This window comes from Acomys minous, assembly GCF_964271855.1.
Source record: "Acomys minous genome assembly, chromosome: 7".
In the NCBI taxonomy this organism is placed as follows: domain Eukaryota; kingdom Metazoa; phylum Chordata; class Mammalia; order Rodentia; family Muridae; genus Acomys; species Acomys minous.
This window is the reverse complement of record NC_140488.1, coordinates 121668289-121690518: the sequence shown is the minus strand read 5'-3', so window position 1 is coordinate 121690518 and position 22230 is coordinate 121668289. Positions and strand designations below refer to the sequence as shown.

The following is a 22230-nucleotide window of genomic DNA, read 5'->3' as shown; positions in this document are numbered from 1 at the left end:
ATTGTAAGTGCCTAGGATATATTGGATTAAATGAACCAAACTCCCTTCCTCAGAAAGCACATATATCCTAGCGATAAACTGCCTTTGGGAAAGGATGATACTCAGTCAAGTTCCCTAACACCTATGATTTCCATCTGATGTTTTGCAATAAATCTAAAGCTGTTATCCATTGTTACCAATAAAGGTTTTCTTCCTTGTTTATCTGCCTCTCCCCTCCCCCTACCAGATGTTGGTGACATAGTGTTAATCTACAGATGTGAGGAGAAAAACCACTAACCAAAATAATGGCCAAGTTAATTAAAATAAGCTTCATCCATGTATACAGGCTGTCTTCCCCTAAGGCAGGATTCAAAAGATCTATACTGCACATGAGGAGGATAGGGTTTTATAGCATAGGAGTAGTGGATTTCCTTATTTTTAAGTAATTTTTTATTAATTTATTCATATTACATCTCAATTGTTAGCCCATCCCTTGTATCCTCCCATTCCTCCCTCCCGCTTCCCCCCCTACTCCCCTCCCCTATGTCTGTGACTGAGGGGGACCTCCTCCCCCTGTATATGCTCATAGGGTATTAAGTCTCTTCTTGGTGACCTGTTATCCTTCCTCTGAGTGCCACCAGGCTTCCCCATCCAAGGGACATAGTCAAATATGGGGTACCAGAGTTTGTGTGTCTTAATCATAATAGCCAGAACATGGAAACAGCCTACATGTCCCTCAGTAGAAGAATGGATAAAGAAACTGTGATACATTTACACTATGGAATACTACTCAGCTATTAAAAACAAGGAATTTCCGAAATTTGTGGACAAATGGATTGAACTAGAAATTATCATAATGAGTGAGTTCACCCAGAAGCAAAAGAGTTAAATGGTATATACTCACTTATATAGAGACACTAGTCCAAGGGGTACGTCCCCATGAAAAACTTTACCTACCAGGAAAGTGAGTCAGAGTGGAGGACATTCTATTGAGACTTTAGGTGAGCGAAGCCTGGGAGAATGAGGAAATAGAAGGATCCAGAGGGCCCTGGAATACTATAAGAGGAACTGTATGACAAGCGGATCTGGGCCCTGGGGTCCTCCTCAAACTATGGCACCAGCCAAGGAAAATATATGCAGTAAACTTCGAAACCCTACCCAGACTAGCCGATGGACAGGACATTCTCCACCATTAAGTGGAGAAGGAGATCTGATTTCACACAAACTCTGGAGTAGTGGATTTCCAAATGGGGTATTTGGTATACAAATATGTAGGGATCAAAGAAGCAGACTGTGAGTATAGCAAATTGGTCATAACATCCTTTTAAACAAAGGCATGACTGCCACTTCCTGGAATAGCCAGTAGAGAATCATTTGTAAAGTTATAGTTGGGGCATGGCCCAATCTTTGAGAAACAAAGATTTCATCATAAATAAGAATGAACCTAGTTTGTCTTTATTATAAGATGGCTTTCAAGTCCATGATGGAGGCAGGCTGCTTTATCAATAGGAAAGAAGTATGATGCAAAGAACAGTTTTAGAGTATGGAAAATATCCTCTCTTTCCACGTTTTCTTCTCTCCCGTTGGTTGAACATGCTTGTCACTGGTAATGGAGTTCTGTCTTTTCCTTTAGGTTTCTATTGGAGTATCAAGTGCTTACAGGGCTTCAGCATTCACTGCAGGACAGAATGTGGCTGCTTCTTTTGGGATGTCTTGTCATGTTTGACCCTTTGACTTTGCTATGCCAGTGTCCTCTATTTTGTGGTCAGCTAGGATTAAATCTGATGTAAAAATTAAATTAATCATTATCCAAATATCCAAAGCAGAGATAGCAATAGATAAAGTCTTTAGTTTGCCAAATAATCTCCTATTAAGGGGCAATCTTCTGAGCTCAAGATTTAAATCAGGGCTGGTCTACTTGCTAAATTTGTGATCTGGAGCAAGCTGTTTAAATTCCTTGAGACATAGTTTCCTTGCCTGCACGTGGAAATTATAGTTTCTACTGCCTCTGGGATGGCAACTAAATGAGGCAATACATATACCCTTCTTTCTGCCATCACAATAGGAACTTGGTATCCTTTACATTGGTTTCTTTACATCTACTACTTTCTTCCAACTGATCTATATTTCTTCAGTTGACATGCAAAGCTATCTCACTAGAGAGCAGTTATAAAGTACATGGGATCATTTTTAGGCTGGGAGCCTGTGCTGCAATTAACAAGTGCCAAATTTCATTTTTCTTTAATGTTTTATGCTCGTGAGTATTTTGCATGCACATATATCTATGGATGATGTGCATACCTTGTACCCACATAGACCAGACAGAGGGCCTCAGATTCCCTGGGACTGGTGTCACAGAGGGCTATTAGGAGCCATATGGCTTCTGGGACTGGAACCTAGGACCTCTAGAAGAGTAACCCGTTCTCATAACTGCTGGCTCACCTCTCTAGTCCCAAGTGTTAACTTTCAAATATATGCTATCTCTCTTAAAATATTTATACTGATACATGTCAATAATTCCACTAGCCCCATAATCCACTGGCAGAAATTTGTCACCTTTTCTTTCATTGAATATACTTTTCAAGAACAACTGAGGAAGATCTTCATTTAATAAAAAAATGAGAGCAGCAAAGCAAAACAGAACATACAGATGGAATATTCTGCTTGCTCATTTTGTTCTTGCTCTTATTTTCTGGATTGTACTGGTGTTTCAGAAACTGTTGAAAAGCTGACATTTGGCTTTTAGTTTATTCACTAACAATCCTAATGAGCTACACATCATCATCATCCCCATTTTACAGATGAAGAACTGAGGCATATATGTAGCAATGTCAACACTGAGATTTGAACACAAGCACCATGTCTCTACCAAGACACATTATGCCACTAATATCAACACGTCTCAGAAGAGTCAAGGCCTTATCAAGCTGAACTGAAGAAATAATCGCAGCCTTGGCCATTTGCTGCCAGATCAGGAAAAGGGGAGTAGTTGAGACACTCTTTAGTTTTAAGAGTATCTGCCTGTGTGAGGGAAAAGTTATTTCCAGTAGAAAATGAATCTCCTAGTAAGATTCTCTTTGCATCAGGTATTCATTCTAAGACTCATGGCCCATTATCAAGGAGGCTTGTTTGAATGTCATCAGGCAGAACATTCTTTTGTCATTATTACTTCAGTCACCAGCCTTAATTTTCATTGTTCATATCCCTAATGCCCATTCAAGGAAAAATGTAACATGACAAAAAATTCATCTGATAGAGACATTTTTTCATGAAGTATAAATTTAGGTTGTTATTCTCAAAAAGTTTTTATGGTTGTGGGCTATATAGTGGCAAACGATCTTTTTTCTTTTGGGGGTGTGAGAAAAATGGTTTATTTTAGCTCACAATTCCAGGTTATAGTCCACTGTAGCAAGGAAGTCACAGTAGCAGAAACATGAAAGAACTGCTCTCACTAGATGTGCTGTCCAGAACCTAGAGCAGTGGATTAATGCATGCATGGATTATATGTTTAAGATTCTCTGTCCAGGAAATGATGTCACTCAAGTGGGACTTCCCACTTCAATTAATGTGATCAAGAATTTCCTCTCCAGACAAACCCATAGGCCAGTCTGATCCAGACAATCAACCATTGACACTCTGGTTGATCTTTTTTCATGGCCTAAAACTACTAAATGTGTGAGTTCTGCTGGAATGCAGAGGCTCATGCTCATAATGTGTGCATCTTTGATTTTGTTTGTGAGGTAAAGGAACAATTAATGGATATGTCATATCATTCCTAATATAGTTGCCTTTCCCTTAAAATCTTTACATACTATCATTAAACTGTCTCCTACAAACAAGTTATAATAAGCTTAATAGGTCTGATAGGACCCTTGGTAGAAAGGAAAAGACAGAAGGGGGAAGAACAACTAACCATCTATGCTCAAACCCTGTCTGGAATTGTAATTCTTTCCCTCCTGCCATGTGGGATTGTCTTCCAAATGTCTTACATGCATAGTGCTTGACCTCCAAACAAGCTTCTCTGGGAGCCCAAACAAAGACAATGTCTTTAGGCATTTAATTTAATTCAGCTTCATTATCTGAAAGAAAGAGATAATCCTTCCCTCAAAGGGTCATTAGGATAACATATAAAGGGTGCTTGGCCTGGAATTCAGTATTAACACGTTTGTTAGAAATTGTATTTTCTAGGCTAGAGAGATGGCTTAGTGGTTAAGATTATAGGTTCAAATAACCCAATCGAGAAATGGGGCATGGAACTAAACAGAGAATTCTCAACAGAGGAATATCAAATGGCTGAGAAACACTTAAAGAAATGCTCAACCTCCTTAATCATCAGGGAAATGCAAATCAAAACAACTCTGAGATTCCATCTTACACCCATCAGGATGGCTAAGATCAAAAATTCAAGTGACACCACATGCTGGCGAGGATGTGGGGAGAGAGGAACACTCCTTCATTGCTGGTGGGAATGCAAACTAGTACAACCACTTTGGAAATCTATCTGGTGCTACCTCAGAAAAATGGGAAAAGGGCTTCCTCAAGACCCAGCTATTCCACTCCTTGGAATATACCCAGAAGATGCTCCAGCACACAGCAAGAAAATTTGCTCAACCATGGTCATAGCAGCCTTATTCATAATAGCCAGAACATGGAAACAGCCTAAGTGTCCCTCAATAGAAGAATGGATAAAGAAACTGTGGTACATATACACTATGGAATACTATTCAGCTATTAAAAACAAGGAATTCCCGAAATTTGTGGATAAATGGATTGAGCTAGAAATGATCATAATGAGTGAGTTAACCCAGAAGCAGAAAGACTCAAATGGTATATACTCACTTATATCTGCATAGTAGCCCAACGGGCATGTCCCACGAAAGCCTTCACTTACCAGGAAACTGCGACAGAGGAGAGGACATTCTAGTGGGACTCTAGATGAGAGAATCATGGGAGAAAGGCAAAGTAGAAGGACCCAGAGGGTCCTAGAAGCCTACAAATAGAACATTATGATAGGCAGATTTGGGCACAGGGGTCCCGCTCAAACTAAGGCACCAGCCAAGGACAGTACAGGAGGTAAACCTTAAACCCCTACCCAGATCTAGACAATGGACAGAACACTCTCCACAGTAAAGTGGAGAGTGGGATATGACTTTCTCACATACTCTGGTGCCTCACCTTTGACCATGTCCCCTGGACGGGGAGACCTGGTGGCACTCAGAGGAAGGATAGCAGGTTACGAAGAAGAGACTTGATACCCTATGATCATATAGAGGGGGAGGTAATCCCCCTCAGGAACAGTCATAGGGGAGGGGAATAAGGGGAAATTGGGAGGGAGGGAAGAATGGGAGGATACAAGGGATGGGATAACCATTGAGATGTAACAAAAATAAATTAATAAAGGAGGAAAAAAAAAAGAAAAAGATTATAGGTTCAGTTTTTTAGCTGATCTACCCTACTCAGTGTGCGGGAGACCAATGATAGACTTCCTTTTTGTTTTGTCTTTGCTTTGCTTTGTTTTGTTTTGTGACATGGCCTTTCTACATAGCTCTGGCTGTCCTGGAACTTACTATGTAGATGAAGCTGGCCTCAAACTCAAAGAGATCTGCCTGCTTCCACCTCCTGAGTGAATGCTGGGATTAAAGGCATATGCCAGGATGCCCAGCAATCAATTTTGATTCAAAAGACAAGATGATCTTTAATATCAGTACTTAGGTGGCAAAGGCAGGCAGATGTCTGTGAGTTCCAGGCCAGCCAAAGGTATACAGTGAGACCCTGTCTTAAAGAATAAAATAGGTAGATGACTGCTGAGGAATGACACCTGAGCTCTGGCTTCCACACAAATACACACACACACACACACACACACACACACACACACACACACAGAGTTCACAAGTTCATTCATTCCTCAGGTTCTTCTATGTGTTTTTTCACATCTATGCAGTACATGCTCCAGGTACCCTTCTGAGTAAAGAAAAATGGAGCAGTAAACCAAGCATACATGCACTCTAGCATGGCAGAATTGGTATTCCCATGGGGATAGCATAATATGGAAACAAAGAGTCAATGGCATATCATAATTGGTGCTGAGATGAAGCTAAAACAAGGTACTGATGGCAGTGACTTTTTTAACTGAAGGTGTTATCAGGACATATGATTAAAGCAAAGTGATGGAAGTGAGCACGCAGGTCTAGTAGGTCCCAGAAGAAGGACATTCCTGTGAGTCTTGAGAGTAAGTAGTAGGAACATAGCAAAGTGTGAATCTATAAAAGTCAGCAAGGACAAAGCCTCATGTAGTTCTTCACAGTCAGAACTCAGGGTTTTACTGTAAACATGATGGGAGGGTCACATTTTTTCATAGGTTCATTTTTCTTCATTTTAAATGACCAGCAAAATCAAAAACAGAAACCTTCAGACTCCTAATGCAGTATTCTTCCTATTCAGGCCCACATTCTATAGACCTGACTGTCTGGCTTCTTGATTTTACTTTCCCCTGAATGTTTTTGCTGTGGTCTCCTTCCTAAATCTTAAAACAATTGTTGCTTGTTCTGTGCATTTGACTCCTTTGCCATTTGGCCAACCAGCTTCAACACTATGAGTATTCAATACTATGAGTATTCAATATGATGAGTATTCAATACTATGAGTATTCAATACTATGAATATTGCTCCTGTTACAGCTATTAAACATGTTTCCTTACCCATGAACTTGCTTAGCAGTATTTAAGCTTGGCCATGAAAGCAAAGTAGAAATGTAAGAGAATGAAAGATAGTAACTTTGATTACAAAGTTTAACTTCACAGATTTCTAGGAATTCTCAGATATGAAGTTTTTTTAACTAAGTGAAAATCTCCCCAATTTATTGAAATAATCACATTACTTTATCTTTCTCATACAGATCAATATAAAATCAGGTAAAAGCTGCAGAAGTGTACTGTAATTGCTTTTTTTCTTCACCAAATCTATTTTTGTTTGTTTTGTTTCTCAAACCGCAGGTTAAGTACCTTCAAATTGAAAGCAGATCTGTTTTCTTAGCCAACACTTGGAAAACAAACTAAGCTTATTTGGGAAGTTACAAAATGGTTGTTTAGGCTGCTTCTCAGTGTCAACTCCCAAGGTCTGCTAATTTATCCCTGTTAGGTAAGGATCAAAACAGGCATGATGGGCTCTTCTGGACCTTTACTGACATTGCAGTATTGATAGAGGCAACAGTTTGATATGTATGATTCTGGGAATGCACGTGCAAAGGAAAATGTATGACTAGATAGTCACTTGTTTAGATTCATCTATAGCTTAAATTTGGTGTCCTCTGAAAAATGTAATGTTTCAAAGGCAGAATGATTATTTCTGTTCACTTATTAAGGGATGACTAACTTGCTTTTGGCTGCTCTACAAATGAATCACGGTAACAATCCCCAACTTTAGACTTCTGGTGTTCTGATGTAATGCATGGCTATTAAAAGAAGAGGAAAGAGAGTGGGTGAAAGTGAGATCATGCAAAGACAAAACGTAACACAAAGTGAGCTAGAGTAATTTATGAACTGCAGAGACTAGATCTATCCACTTCAAGGTGTTTTCATGTGTCCATGGTCACAATATCTTACCTATAGTGGCAGAATATAGAACCTAATTAAGACCTGAAATTTGGAAGGGTTCATTTCAGAAGCCATTTGATGTAGCAGGTTAAGAAAAAACAAACCTGTTCTTTGAAAGTATTTCTTTTTTTTCCTTTATTAATTTATTCTTGTTACATCTCAATGGTTATCCCATCCCTTGTATCTTCCCATTCTTCCCTCCCTCCCATTTTCCGCTTATTCCCCTCCCCTATGACTGTTCCTGAGGGGGATTACCTTCCCCTGTATATGCTCATAGGGTATCAAGTCTCTTCTCGGTAACCTGCTGTCCTTCCTCTGAGTGCCACCAGATCTCCCCCTCCAGGGGACATGGTCAAATGTGAGGCACCAGAGTATGTGAGAAAGTCATATCCCACTCTCCACTCAATTGTGGAGACTGTTCTGACCATTAGCTAGATCTGGGTAGGGGTTTAAAGTTTACCACCTGTATTGTCCTTGGCTGGTGCCTTTGTTTGAGCAGGACCCCTGGCCCAAATCTGCCTATCATAATGTTCTACTTGTAGGTTTCTAGGACCCTCTGGATCCTTCTACTTTGCTATTCTGCCATGCTTCTTTCATCTAGAGTCTCAATGGGATGTCCTCCCCTCTGTCCCAGTTTCCTGGTAAGTGAAGGTTTTCATGGGACATGCCCCTTGGGCTAGTATGCAAAGTATTTCTAAGCAAATTTTATTTAGTGTTTTGAAAGGTAAAATTTGAGGTGAAGGAAAAACCAACTCACACTCTCTCTCTCTCTCTCTCTCTCTCTCTCTCTCTCTCTCTCTCTCTCTCTCTCTTCTCTCCCTCCCTCCTCTCTCCGCTCTCTTTTGTTTTTTAAAAGGGGTGCAGCTTACTCTAAAGTAGCAGCAGAAAATGGGGTGGGGACATGAGACAAGAAAATGCCAAGTCCCACTGGGGATGACATGCCAGAGACCAAAAAATAGAAATCACCTCCATGTCATTCCTTACGTTGAAATGCTGGTGACTGCTTGAAGATGTTCCCAAAACATGTTAAGGGCCCCACATGGTCAGAGCCAACATCCTGGCTCCAATCCTCTTATAGCAAAACAAAAGAAAAATTAAGGAGCAGAAATATAATGCATCAGGTCTCATATTACACAGGTATTTTTCCTATGTTAATCAGCAGTCAGGAGCAGACAGTTCCTTCCTTCCACATCCCTTCTCTACCCTCCTTTACAAGGTGTCCCTGCTGTCTTCTGAGGAAGATGTAAGTGTGCCAAGGAAAGGCAGAAAGGAAATTAGACTCTGGCCTGTGGTGACGGGCAGCCCATCCTGGCTTTGTCCCAGGCTCTGGCAGAAGGGGATTAGAAAGGCCAGAGCTTCCCCAGAATAAAAAATCACTCAGAGAATCTTTTAAGTATATCCATTTTCTCTGCCCTGCTTTCTTTCTGTGTTTCATCTAGTTTCAGATCTGTCATTACCTTAAAAGGAACTTCAGTGGAAAGCATGCCTCAAGTAGCTCTAATAAATTTCAAATTGTCATTTATGTTGTTAACTTTCACCTAAGATCTAATTGTACAGTTTAAGATGCCATTTATCTCAGAATAGTGTGGCATTACAAATACAATGGTGGGTTCTCAAGAATTTTCACCAGGTCCTCTGCATATATGTTATGGATGTTAGCTTCATGTTTTGTGAGACTCCTAACAGTGGGAGCAGGAGTACTCTGACTCTTGTTTGCTCTTAGGACTCTTTTTCTCCTATTGGGTTACCTTGTCAATCCTTGATAGGAGGGCTTTTGTCTTATCTTATTGCATCTTGTTTTGTCTTGTATGGTTGTTGTCTCTTGGAGGGCTGCACTTTTCTGAAAAGGAAATGGGATGGAGTATATCTGGGGAGAGGGGAAGTGAGAGGACTGGGAGAAATGGAGGAAGGGAAACTGTGGTCAGGATGTAATGTATAAGAAAAGAATCTATTTTCAATAATTATAAAAATAAAAGAATCAGCTAGGCCAACACTCCTTTTTATTACTGAAACTGGGAGATCTGAAGTCTTGGACCTCAAGCACTAGAGTAACATCCCGAAGATGTCTAGCATAGTTAAGGTAAGCAGAGAAGCCATGCTGCAAGCCCACACATCTTTTTAAAAATTTTGTTGTGTTTTGTTTTTCAAGACAGGGTTTCTCTGTGTTAGCCTTGGCTGTCCTGGACTCACTTTGTAGACCAGGCTAGCCTTGAACTCACAGCTATCCACCTGCCTCTGCCTCCCCGAGTGCTGGGATTACAGGTTTGTGCCACCATGCCCTATTGTGCCTTCTGACCAAAAGAAGAAATTCTAGTAAACCTAAAAAACTTTATTTAGCAGTTCTAGACACTGTAGGAAGAATAGAAAAGTATGAACTCTAAACCCACCCCTTTATTATTTGTTCATATTGTCATGTGATGTTGATGTCTAAAAGTGAGGCTTAGCTCTTTGTATCATCTCTGTTCCCTTTTATTGGACCTCCAAGTATGGGGGTTTCACAACTAAATCATTTCACTGGCAGCTGTCTGAACCAGGTAGCCATCTCTTTCTGATTCTTCTGTCTTCACTGCTAAATTTGTGTTGGTCTCAGGATGTGGTCTGCTATGATATTAGGCCTGATTTAGAGTCTTGCACCTGCCTTTCACTTTGAGAGTAATCTCAGGTGATTCATTGAATCTCATTAAACCTCAGTTGCTCAAACTGTAAGATGGGAATAATAATTTAAGCATTTTCATAGTCTTTATCATGAATAAGTTTTTAAATTTGTTGAAAATGTTTAGCATATTATAGTCACTAGTGTTATTATCATTTTTCATATGAAAAAAGCAAAGAAGCTGAAATTTTAAATGATATATTCAGAGACTTGGAGTGAATTTCAAGTTAATATTCAATCCTGATGTCTTTGGAAGCAAATACATAATAATAAGATATGATCAAGATTGATATAAGTTTGAGCTTAACAAATACAAAGCACTTAGTGCTGTTTATTCTTAAAGTCTTCTCACTATTTTGTGTATTATATTCCATGTGATTTTGCATGCATGAATGCATGCACACTCAATTTACAAAATATCTTACTGGCAACACAGTTTATGCATACTTATTGTGTGTCTGCTATATGGCATGTATACATAGTTATACAAACAAGGATTTTCCACGGGCCTATGTGACAGATTCAGACTATGTTAAAGTAAAGGCTACTCATTTGTCTTGTTTTCTCTTCTTTTTCTTTTCTGAAAGCATCTTGACTAATTTATTACTATACTCATTTGGGTTTCTGCTGTTTATATTGTAGAAGAGTTGAGGCATAGCTTCCATCTCTTTGGCTTTTTCTTTTTCTTTTTCACAAAATCCTGCAAATATATGTTGTACCACAACTTAGACTATAGAGTTCTCTTTCTCTCACTGGGGCTTCTTTAGGAAAATAAATCAGAACATTCTAAAATCATGTATATGAGTAGATATCTAAGTATTATGTGCAAGGTGTTTGATCATGACTATACAAGTATCCAAGAGTGAAATGTGCTTATACTTGACAGGTACTTATTAGAAACAATGATGAGAGCTGAGTTGTTTCAAAAGCCACAAAGAGAGTTTCAACTTTCTGTTTCCATTTTATTTTCTCAAGTCCTATATTATAGCACAATCCCACTTACTTTCCCTGCCAGGTGAGTAGAAAGGATCCTAACCAAGACTTGCTGGCCTGTGCTTAGAAGAGAGTGGACAGAAAGATAATTTCAGAGCTTAAAACACTTAAAGGTATTTTCCTAGCAATTGATTCCAACGCACCAATACAGAAATTTAGCATATGGTGCAAGCTGTAAAAAATAGCTTCCTAGGTATATCTGAAAGACTGTATGTGTATGTGAAAGAAATGAGAATATTTTACCCAGACATGATACAGTATTTTTTAAACCTAAGGTTTGGTGTTCATGAAGAGATGTGGGGGAAGGGAACATAGGAGTTAGGATGAACAACTCCATCTCTGGGCTAAGTAAAGTATTTTAACAGCTGGTACTTCTCAGACATTTTCAGAAAAGCATAGTATCCCACCCAGACACATGCACAGCAAAACATCTTAACAGATAACCTATTTAGAACAGATTGAGAGAAGATATAGCAGGGTCGTGAAGACACTCGTGGGAGAGTTCATTCTTTGCTAGGCACAGCCATAGGTACACTTGTTTATTTAACACCTCTACACATGTCTTACACTGACCTCATTTTGCAGAGTGGCCACATTTCTACAGATAAGACAAAGCAACCATGACAACAACGGTAGAGTTGAAACAGTTAAATTAAGGGCCTATGCATCTATAGTTGAAACAGTGAGATGATACCATTTTTCAGATGCCAATTAAACTGAATTTCTGAGAGGAAGTAAAGTGTGATATTCTGGCACATGACAGTAATTCCTTTAAACCCCATAATCCCTTTACACACATACTACCTGTTTTTTTTCCACTTCAGATATTAGATTCTAAAAACACTTACATGTGAATTTTAGCAAGGTCATAAAAGCACAGGTTCAGAAATCAGCTGCTGACAGAAACCCTGATTGCAGTTCTGGGACCTAGAGGTATACATGATAAGAGCCTAAGAACATAGGGCCTGTTCAGAGTGCTACATATAACCCAATTCTACAGTTTCATACGCATGTAATCTTGGAATGATTCAATTTCTCTGTGACTCAGTTGCCTCACCTGGAAGATAAGGCTAGTTTTCATACCTGCTTTGGGATCTGTTATAAATTCTAAATCAGCTTATCTGTGCTAATGTCTAAAGCTGTGCTTGGCATGGGATAATAGTTGTTACCTTCTCATGGTGTACTTTGATGGCAAGTGTAAAGTATCTGTCTGGCACTGGTCAAGGTGTGTAGAATAGTTCGTCTAGTACTGGGGATAGAAACCAGGGTCTTGAGTATAGTAGGCAAATACTCTACCACTGAGCACACTTCAGTCCTTAAATTGCATAGAAGTCTCATTGTTCTCCTTTTGTATGATTTCAATTTTTACCAGATAGACTCCCATCTATGCAAAGAGCAGCAGTGATGACAAGGTCTATTGTCTTAGGACTTATTATTTCTGTGATGAAACACCATGACTAAAGTGATTTGGGGAGAAAATGGTTAATTTGGCTTATACTTACACATTACTGTTCATCATGGAAGGAAGTTGGGGTAATAACTCAAGTAAGGCTGGAATGTTGAGGATGGAGATGCTGCAGAAACCATAGTAATATGTGCTTACTGGCTTGCTCCACCTGCCTTGCTCAGCCTCCTTTCTTATAGAACTCAGGACCACCAGCCTAGGGATGACACCACCCACAATCACCAATTTAAAAAGTACCCTACAGGTTTGCCTACACCCTGATCTTATGGAGGTATTTTCTCAATTCAGGTCCCCCTCTCTCTCTGATAATTTGTGCCAAATTGACACAAATCTAGCCAGCATAGCTATCAAGGTAAATGTCTTGGCTTTTATAGAAGACAGTAGTTAGATAATATTATTGGGTTGCCCTGCAAATTGGTAGTAAGGGACTAGCCTTCAGAAGACCTCTGTATTCAGAACTGTGCCTTCATTGACTTGTTACATGGCATTTCCAAGAAAAACAATAAACAAGAGACATGTAGACCATTTTGATCATAAATAGAGAGAACATGGAGCAATATTGGTACTTGAATGCAACAGTTTTCAAATATTAGCACCATCAGAATCTCTCAGAAAATCTATATAGGTTGTACTCCCGAGAATCTGATTACTTAGGCTTGGAATAGGGCCTAAGAATTTGGACTTATGACAAGCTGTTAGATTGATACTACTAGACTGGGTGCCACACACTGTGAAAACTACTGATCCAATGTATGTCTTGTGTACTACTTATTTGTAGTCTGTGGGAAAAATATTTTATTTAAACTTTCTGCTTTTGACATGGAATTAGTGACTTTCTCTTTTCAAAAAAGAAGAAATATTTTAATCTCAGGAGCTAATGTCAATTATTAATGTCTACTTGTCCATTAAAAATAATCTAACTGTTGTTTTTCTCCCTATAGTTGCATACTGCTGTAACCAAGATCCAGGTTCCAAGGCCTGGCTTTAATTATACGTTTGCCCACATATGTGTCCTGAATAATGATAAGACTTGCATTGTGGATGACATAGTACACGTCCTGGAAGAGCTAAAGAATGCTCGGGCCACCAATCGGACCAATTTTGCTATCACATATCCGATAACTCACTTAAAGGATGGAAGGGCTGTCTATAATGGGCACCAACTTGGAGGTGTCACTGTACACAGCAAGGATCGGGTGAAATCTGCAGAGGCCATTCAGCTCACCTACTATCTACAGTCAATCAACAGTCTCAATGACATGGTAGCTGAGAGGTGGGAGTCCAGCTTCTGCGACACTGTCAAACTATTCCAGAAATCCAACAGCAAAGTCAAAATATACCCGTATACATCCTCATCACTGAGGGAAGATTTCCAGAAGACCAGCCGTGTTTCAGAACGATACCTGGTCACCAGCTTAATTCTGGTAGTTGCCATGGCCATACTCTGCTGCTCTATGCAGGACTGTGTCCGCAGCAAACCCTGGTTAGGCCTACTTGGCTTGGTGACCATAAGCTTAGCCACTCTTACTGCAGCTGGAATCATCAATCTTACTGGTGGGAAATATAATTCCACCTTCCTGGGAGTCCCTTTCATCATGCTAGGTAATTACTGCCTTTCATTTCCTTTGTTGTTGTTTGTTTCTTTCTTTCCTGTTGATGATACTAACTAGTTTTCTCAAAGTGCCATTTAACAGTTTTGTTTCAGTTATAGTGTATTCACTTGGTTGAGAAGGCCTGGAACCAGTTCTGTCATCACCAAGGAGTTGTCATCACCAAGGAGCAACCTAACCTGGTACATACGTCAGGAAGACAAAATTTTGGCTCCAGCCATGTTTCTAGATTTAGTAGCCCTGTAGTATTTGGTAGATATAGTTTATTTGGACGAACTCTAGTAGCACCAGTATGGGAGTGAAGAGGTAAGACAGAAAGGCAGACAGCCCAGAATATGTTGGGTATTGCTCTGGATACCCTGGAGACCTTTAGAATATTGGGTAGACCACTCCTCAGAAAGGTCCTCTCTGAATGGCAAGGAAGCTGGGATATTTACACAGAAGCCCTGTGCTAGATTAACTGAGGGCTTCCCCCTTTCATAGCTAAATCCTCAGAACTTTTCTTCTGCAGCTATAGAATGCCCCAGGTGATTTTGTGGCGAGAAGCCTGCAGGGAGTTTTAGAAATGGAAAGGCAAGGGGGTTAGGCTACCTTGCCTAATTTCTCCATCTGTTAATGAATAGAGTAGATGTGAGCATTGCATAAAAGGATGTGATAAGTAAACAAGAACATGGAAAGTATCCTGTGAAATATCAATATGAGGGGATCTTTTATATTAATCTTGGTGTGAACATTTTAGAGAGGCGGTCATGGAGTTCATCCAGAGTTTTTAACTGAGGAAGAACAGCAGTAATTCCTTAATAGAGAAATGCTCAAAACAAAGTCACGGTGTTTATAGCATTGGCTGTTCTGCCGCCTGCTATTGAAGATGACATGTCTAGTGCACTAAAGTGGTAAAGGTCCTGTGGGCCAAAGGTTCAATGAGGTTAGTTTGGCCTCCCCATCCCCACTTTTCTGTGGCAACTTCTCATCAATTTCTCTAGCAAAATTAAAATGTCCCTTAGGACCAGATACCAATGTTACAAGATGAAAATGAGTGTTTTGTTCTTGCTTGGGAAGCCATCATGATGTATTTTATTGGTATGCCTTATACCACATTTTAGAGTATAAATAAAAAACAGAATATTTTTAAATCTCAGCTGAATTTTAGTTAAATGTTAAGCAGGGTTGGTGGAGCTACATTCTGCATTCAATATTTTGTAACCTATGAGAATCGAGACATAGTCAATAAACATACACCAGTAGCTTTTGTGAAAAGCAGGGCACTGTGGAGAGACTAAGCACTCAGAGAATATGCTAGACCAATTTAGTTGCCACTGTTGAAAACAACAGAGAAGGAAGCTTCTGTACTACCTTCTGCACCCAGTCTGATAAGAAGGCAGCACAATCTCCCCATTTAAACTGACTCCAAGACTCTGTAGGTCAATTGTGGAATCCAAGGCTGTTCCTCAAAGTGTGGGGAGCACTATTAGTAACTTCCTCGGAGAGTTGAGTCAAAGTTTAAATTAAGATGTGTTGCTCATGATTAGTCACATGCTTCAGTGCTTGGATTTTTTTTTTAACTTTTCATTTTAAAAATAGTGTTTCTGTTGTTGCTTTTGCAAGAGGAAGATAAACACGAATAAGAAATTGGTGTGGAACTGCCGGGCGATAGAAAGGTTCTTAAGGTGAGAAAAAAGAAAAGGATGTGAGAACTTGGAAAGGGACTGAAAGTTTGGCTTTATGGCACACCCCACTTATGACCAATGATCAAAAAGAACATTATAATATTGAAAGATTCTTAAGATTAATGATAAGGAAGGAGCATAAAATTACAGTGTTTAAAGCTTCTTAGAATTAGTCTTCAAGTAACGCTATTCAAATCTAATTTTACCAAGAAGAGACTTGATACCCTATGAGCATATAAAGAGGGAGGAAGTCCCCCTCAGGAACAGTCATAGGGGAGGGGAATAAGGGGAAAATGGGAGGGAGGGAAGAATGGGAGGATACAAGGCATGGGATAACCATTGAGATGTAACAAGAATAAATTAATAAAAAAACAAACAAACCTAATTTTACTAAGTCCAAAGAACTGAAAATACTCAAAACTTCTTGAAACTGATTGTAAAAAATAAAATTAGTTAGAATCTTTAATATTTTCCCCAAACTGACCTTCTATATTTAAAGATGGCTTAGGTGTGCATTGTAAGTAAATGTAATGAATATGTGTGTGTGTGTGTGTGTGTGTGTGTGTGTGTGTGTGTGTGTGTATGTATATATATTTAAAAACACCAAAAATATTAGATCAGATAGTATTGGAAGAGGAGGTGATGTGAGTGATGTTAGGGTGGCACAATGCTGTTACAGGAGAGTGTCTTTAAAAGGTAAATATAGAAGAGTGGGGGAAGGATCAAAAGAACCAGACAGGTCAAGAAAACCTACAGAATCAACTTACCTGCACCTGAAGAGGCTCACTGAGTCTGAACCACCAACTAGAGAGTATCCATGGGATGTTGCTAGCCCCCTTCAATATAGATATATAACAAATGTACAGCTTGGTCCTCATGAAGAACCTTAACAGCAGGAGCAAAGGCTGCATCTAATTCTGTTGCCTGCCTTAACTGGAGGCCTTGTGTAACCTCAATAGAAGAAGATGTGCCCATTCTTACTTGATATGTTGGTTGATACCCATGGGAGGTCTACCCTTCTCTGAGAAGAAAAGGAGGGGGCACAGGTGGATGGGAGGTGAGGTGAGAGGGAGGGACTAGAGGAGAAGAGAGGAGGTGTGAGTTAGGGGCTGGGAGAAGAGGAGGGAGGGGATGTAAAGTAACTAAATAAAATAGTTTTTAAAAATGTGCCACAAACAAAGTGAGTCCAGAAATGGTTAAGTAGTTCCACAACAATCCAGAGACTAAATATCTCTGAACTTAACCTAAGAATTTATTTCAGAAAGCAAAACAAAACAACAACTACAAAAACAAATGAATAGGTATTTGCAGCAGGAGAGTGGCCAGTATTCTGTGACTTGTTTCAGATTTATGAGGAATGTTACATGCATTGATTTGATGGAGACTTTTCCTGCTGAAAATTAGCATGCAACCTTTCTGTACATTTTCAGCCCATACAGTACTCACATCACTTAGTCACAACATTAAAGGAAGCTAAATATGCTAGTGACTAAGGCCCACTTGCAATAAAGACTTATACAATGTAATGGGTGTTTAATATGCTCATAAAGCTAACAATTCCAGTATTTAGGATGCTTGCCCTTCTGGATTTCTCAGATAATCTGTAGAGTATGATCGTAAAATGAAATATAAGTAAGAGCAGATTCATGAATGTATTCAAGACCAATATTATTTTTTTTATTGATGACTAGTCCTAAAATAACAGTAAATATTTCAAAAGACTAACAAGAAATTCAATGCCAAGAGTTTATGCTACATTTCAATTAGCTGTCTAGTAATTTGATGTCTATAAACATAAAATGCTTATTTATGCTTAACCTAATCAGATTATTTTTAAAACTTCTTGATTTAGTTTGTCATGTAAAACTATATCAAATAAAATACATATGTCTTCATTTATATGAAAAGGTCCTATATGACAGGGTTTCTCAGTGTATCTTTGGCTGTCCTGGACTCACTTTATAGAATAGGCTGGCCATGCCCACTTCTGCCTCCCTGAATGCTGGGAATGCAGGCATGTGCCACCGTGCCTGGCTAAGTTTCATAAAATATTGAATGTGGAAATCTCTTTAGTTATTAATAAGTCCATAATGTGACAAGTATTATCAATGTCAAATTCCTCAAATTCAACATTCTTAGTGTGACCCTAGTCACGTAAGGCCAGATCCAGCTAAATTCCAAAATAGCAGTTGATTTGCAATGGAAAATTTTAAGACCACATATGTTAAGTAGTATTAACCTGACAAAATTCTACAAGAGGAAAGAATTTGCATAAACCCTGACTGTTCATCATACTGGGATTTGATTGTGTGTTTCTAGCTCAAATGATACATGATATCTCTGGCAAAAGGAATATATCCTACACAGATGAATCAGCTTGGCAATGATGTAAGCATAAATACCTCATAATTTAGAATGTTTTTCATCAGTGTCTGCATACTAGACACTTGCAATTCAGCCAAAATCTTTATCCAGATGAGTCAGGGTAGTTTATCTAGAGATGAAATCCTCAAAGGTCTACAGTAGTGTAAATGTTTATTGTCATTTTTAGTTGCTAGAATTCAGAGAAGAATTTATTTTGCTATGTTAGTGTCAGGTACTGAGGTATTAATATTTCTAAGCATTATTCTAATCTATTATAAAATGTCCTCAACAGAAAGAGGTTTACATCATTGTTGTGCAGTTGAGTATGATTTAAGAAATTGGCATCTGTTTTGTATGTGCAAACTCTCCTTACAGGTGTAATATTTATTTGCACAGATTTGTTTATCACACATAAGTCAAGAAAGAAATAGAATTTTGGAGAATATAGAAGGAACAGAAGGAAGGGTTTATTCCTTATGCATGTGGGAAATTTGTTTCTTATATACATTCCATGCATTGAATTGAAGTAATTGTGAAAGATAATTTGGATATCAGTTTCTGTGTGGCATTTTAACTTACAAGGGTCACTTTGTCTTTGTTGCAATTCCAGAGCCCTGTAGATGAGATGAGATGAGATGAGATGAGATGAGATGAGATGAGATGAGATGAAAAATACTCTTCAATTTTGAAGAGGTCAAATGTCAAGTCCAGGGTGTCCTCATCTGAATCATCTAACCAGTGGAGCACACAGCACTTATATGATTTACCTAGCCAGACCTTGCAGTTTCAGGGATATTAATGGTGAATAGAATGTATATTAACTGCTGGGGCGGAGAGGATATTATCAGGAAAGCTGTTTTATTTCAGTGGTATATTTTAAGATGATCTGCATTTTTAACAGAAATCAAAAAATTAACTTTAGTCCTTTAAGGGTATGCTCTCACTGATACCATTTGAAATGTGATGACAATGTATGAAGTTCATTTAAAAAAGGCTGCATTAAATTGTGCAAGAATGTTAGTTCAACTGAAATTTTGTATCCCTTAATTATTCTTATTCCCACTTTAAACAAACTCGAAAGGTTTTTATATTCTAATAGATTCCTAAATTATTAGAAACACGAGGGGAAATATTCCACATAGCAACAAAGGTTTATATGAAATTACAAATATCCAACCATCTTTTACCTAAAAATAACAATGGTACCAGCATCTAATAACCTCTGAAGAACAAAAATGGTAATTTCATAAGGTTTGATGTAGCCCATTACAAGAGAAATATGTTATTTGCACATATGACAATCTATATGACGGAATCGAAATATAGAGTAATGTGTAAATACTTAGCTTAGATATAAAATTGTTAATAGTTTCAAAAGCTCTTAGAACAAACTGTTTATTAATGTTTTGGTTCTCATATTTTTTGTTCATCTGACTTTTAAATAAGAGAGTAATTCCAGAGCTGGAAAATGTCACAATGTCTAAAAACACTTGCTATTCATGATGAGGACTAGAGTTCAGTTTCCAGCACACAAGTTGGGCAGCTACAAACACTGATACTTTCTTGGCTTTTTTCAGACACACAGACACACAACACACATACAACAACAACAACAATAAATGAAATCTTTCAAAATAAGAGTAATTCCATACAATATTTTCAAGGTTTCTTTTCTACCTTGTAATAATGGTCTATTGTGGTACAATTTAGAAAGAGATACGGAATCTAGTTTTGTTATTAGTTCTCGCCAGTCATATGATGGCAAAGAGAAGGTGAGAAGTAGCTTAAGGTGGAAGTAGAACGAAAAATATTTTATTGATACACTCTTCACCATAAACTAAGATATGACTGGGGGCACAGATTGAGGAAGTTAAAACTCATCTGAGTAAGGGAGCATTGCCTTTGATATAGGTCTCCTAGGTAACCTCTGAGTAGTCTGCTGACTTGGTCTCATCCAAAGAATGGGAGAGCATCCAATCCCGTGAAGGTCAGGTAGCAAGGGATAATATCAGGACACTGAGCTTGGAAAAGCAGACTGTAAGGAAAACACCTAGTATCTATTTGGACTAGAATATCAGAAAACTACAAAATGTCCCAAATGGGTCTATAGAAGCTTATTGTGCAAGCTGAGTCATAGTCCTTGTGAAAGAAGCCTTGCTGTTCACTTAAACTTTACTACTTATTAACTAAGAACAAAATGTAGATTGGTTTCTAGCATCGTCTCTGCATTGATCTATATAGTAGCATTGTTTCTCTTTATTGGTAAATTCCTCATCAGTGTACTGTTCAGCCCATGTGTGTAAGAAGGTATAATTTGTATATATAATATATTAAGTATAGCATTAGCTATAGCAGATATATATAAAATTACTTCCGGTTATATATTAGAATTAATTAGCATTAATATTATGTAACAGTGCATATTTTTAAATGTTAAACACAGATATCTCTGTATATATATCAAATACAAACATATAAAATATGCTTGAATATGTAGTACCATAAATACATGTGAAAAGATAGTATACAATGGCCATAGCATATATTATGGATCTTATCTATATACACTAGTTTTATGTAGTGTGTTTACATATAACATCTAAATACTCTAATATATTTACATATAATATCTAAATATCTTTAGATAAAGATATATTAACAAAGTAATTTATTGGACCTTCATATGCAGTTGTCTAGCAAAGGAAAACCATTTCTTAGATTCAAACTATGTGTTGTGATTAGAATAACCAGTATGTGTCGAGTATATAGTAGAAAGACTAAAATGCAAATATTTCTCCCTGATACAAGCATCTGTCTTTACTTAAGTATAGTACACTTTTACTCTTACTCTTAACTGTGAGACAACACAGGCTGGGATAATCCAAACAATTCATATTGCAACATGAATGTTTATGACTGACAAAGTTTAAATGCAACCCCATCAATGAACTTCTACCTGAAAATAGAGGTTACTCAATGCAGACATATATATTCCTGAAAGTTCTTCTTCATACAACAAAAATCATGAATTTATGCAGGTGTCATTGAAAAAAAGCATTTTATAAACCCGGGCTACTTAGTGAAACTTGCCTAAGAGTAAACTATGTTTTAAGTAGAGTCTTTTGTAGACTACAAATCTTTTGCAGATGAATGCACTTGTTTTGTTTCCATATAGGAAATTTAGTACAGATGCATTATAGGTGACTTAATTTTTCTCCTGATATTCTATATCTTCATAGGAAAACTTAAAGATGATCTATCAATAAACCATCTCCTCTTAATTCCTATCCTGGCCAATTCCTAAAGGAACTTAAGCTGAGGAAATCGTGCTAGTAGAGAAAGGATTGACTGAAATGTGAGGAGCTTCTAAAGGTAGCAGTCAATTTCCATGCTATGAGGGTTGGCAAAGACAAGGAAATCTGAGACTGAGGAAAAACCAAACTTACCAAATCCAGAAGTATAAAATATATCAGTTCTTTTGATTAGTTACTGACAAAGCAAGCCAGCAAAAACAAATCTCCCAGAAGGTTTCTCATAGAAAGCCATTAAATAAAATTAAAACACGATTCACTTTATGAGCAAATTTCTAGAAGTATATCTACTGGGTAGGGTTAACTCTCAACTATTTGCTAGTGAATTCCTGCCCTGGTAGATTGTAAACAACCCTGAAGGCTTTGGCTATACCCCAGAAAAGAGCTTGTGTGAAAGCGAGATTTAATCTTTTGAGTATGCCTGAAAGCCATCCTAAGTAACTGGAGGATTAAGCTAGCTGAGTTTCTTGTACCATTAGTGATATTTATCATCTGTGCTGCTTTTTCTATTCATTAGTTCCAAACCCTGGAAGTTCACTACAAATACAGATACCAAAAACAATGTTTGAAAAAGAAGAAGAATTATTACCTTA

The 22230-nt window shown here is 38.1% G+C and overlaps 1 protein-coding gene across 1 annotated transcript in view; it reads left to right on the top strand.

Moving 5' to 3' along the window:
• Window positions 1-22230, top strand: part of PTCHD1 (patched domain containing 1) — a 59116-nt gene that overhangs the window by 26277 nt on the left and 10609 nt on the right. Inside the window, exon 2 of the mRNA XM_084789333.1 lies at window positions 13627-14287. Within this exon, the coding sequence (XP_084645459.1) occupies window positions 13627-14287 (661 nt within the window). The remainder of the gene's footprint in view (window positions 1-13626; window positions 14288-22230) is intronic.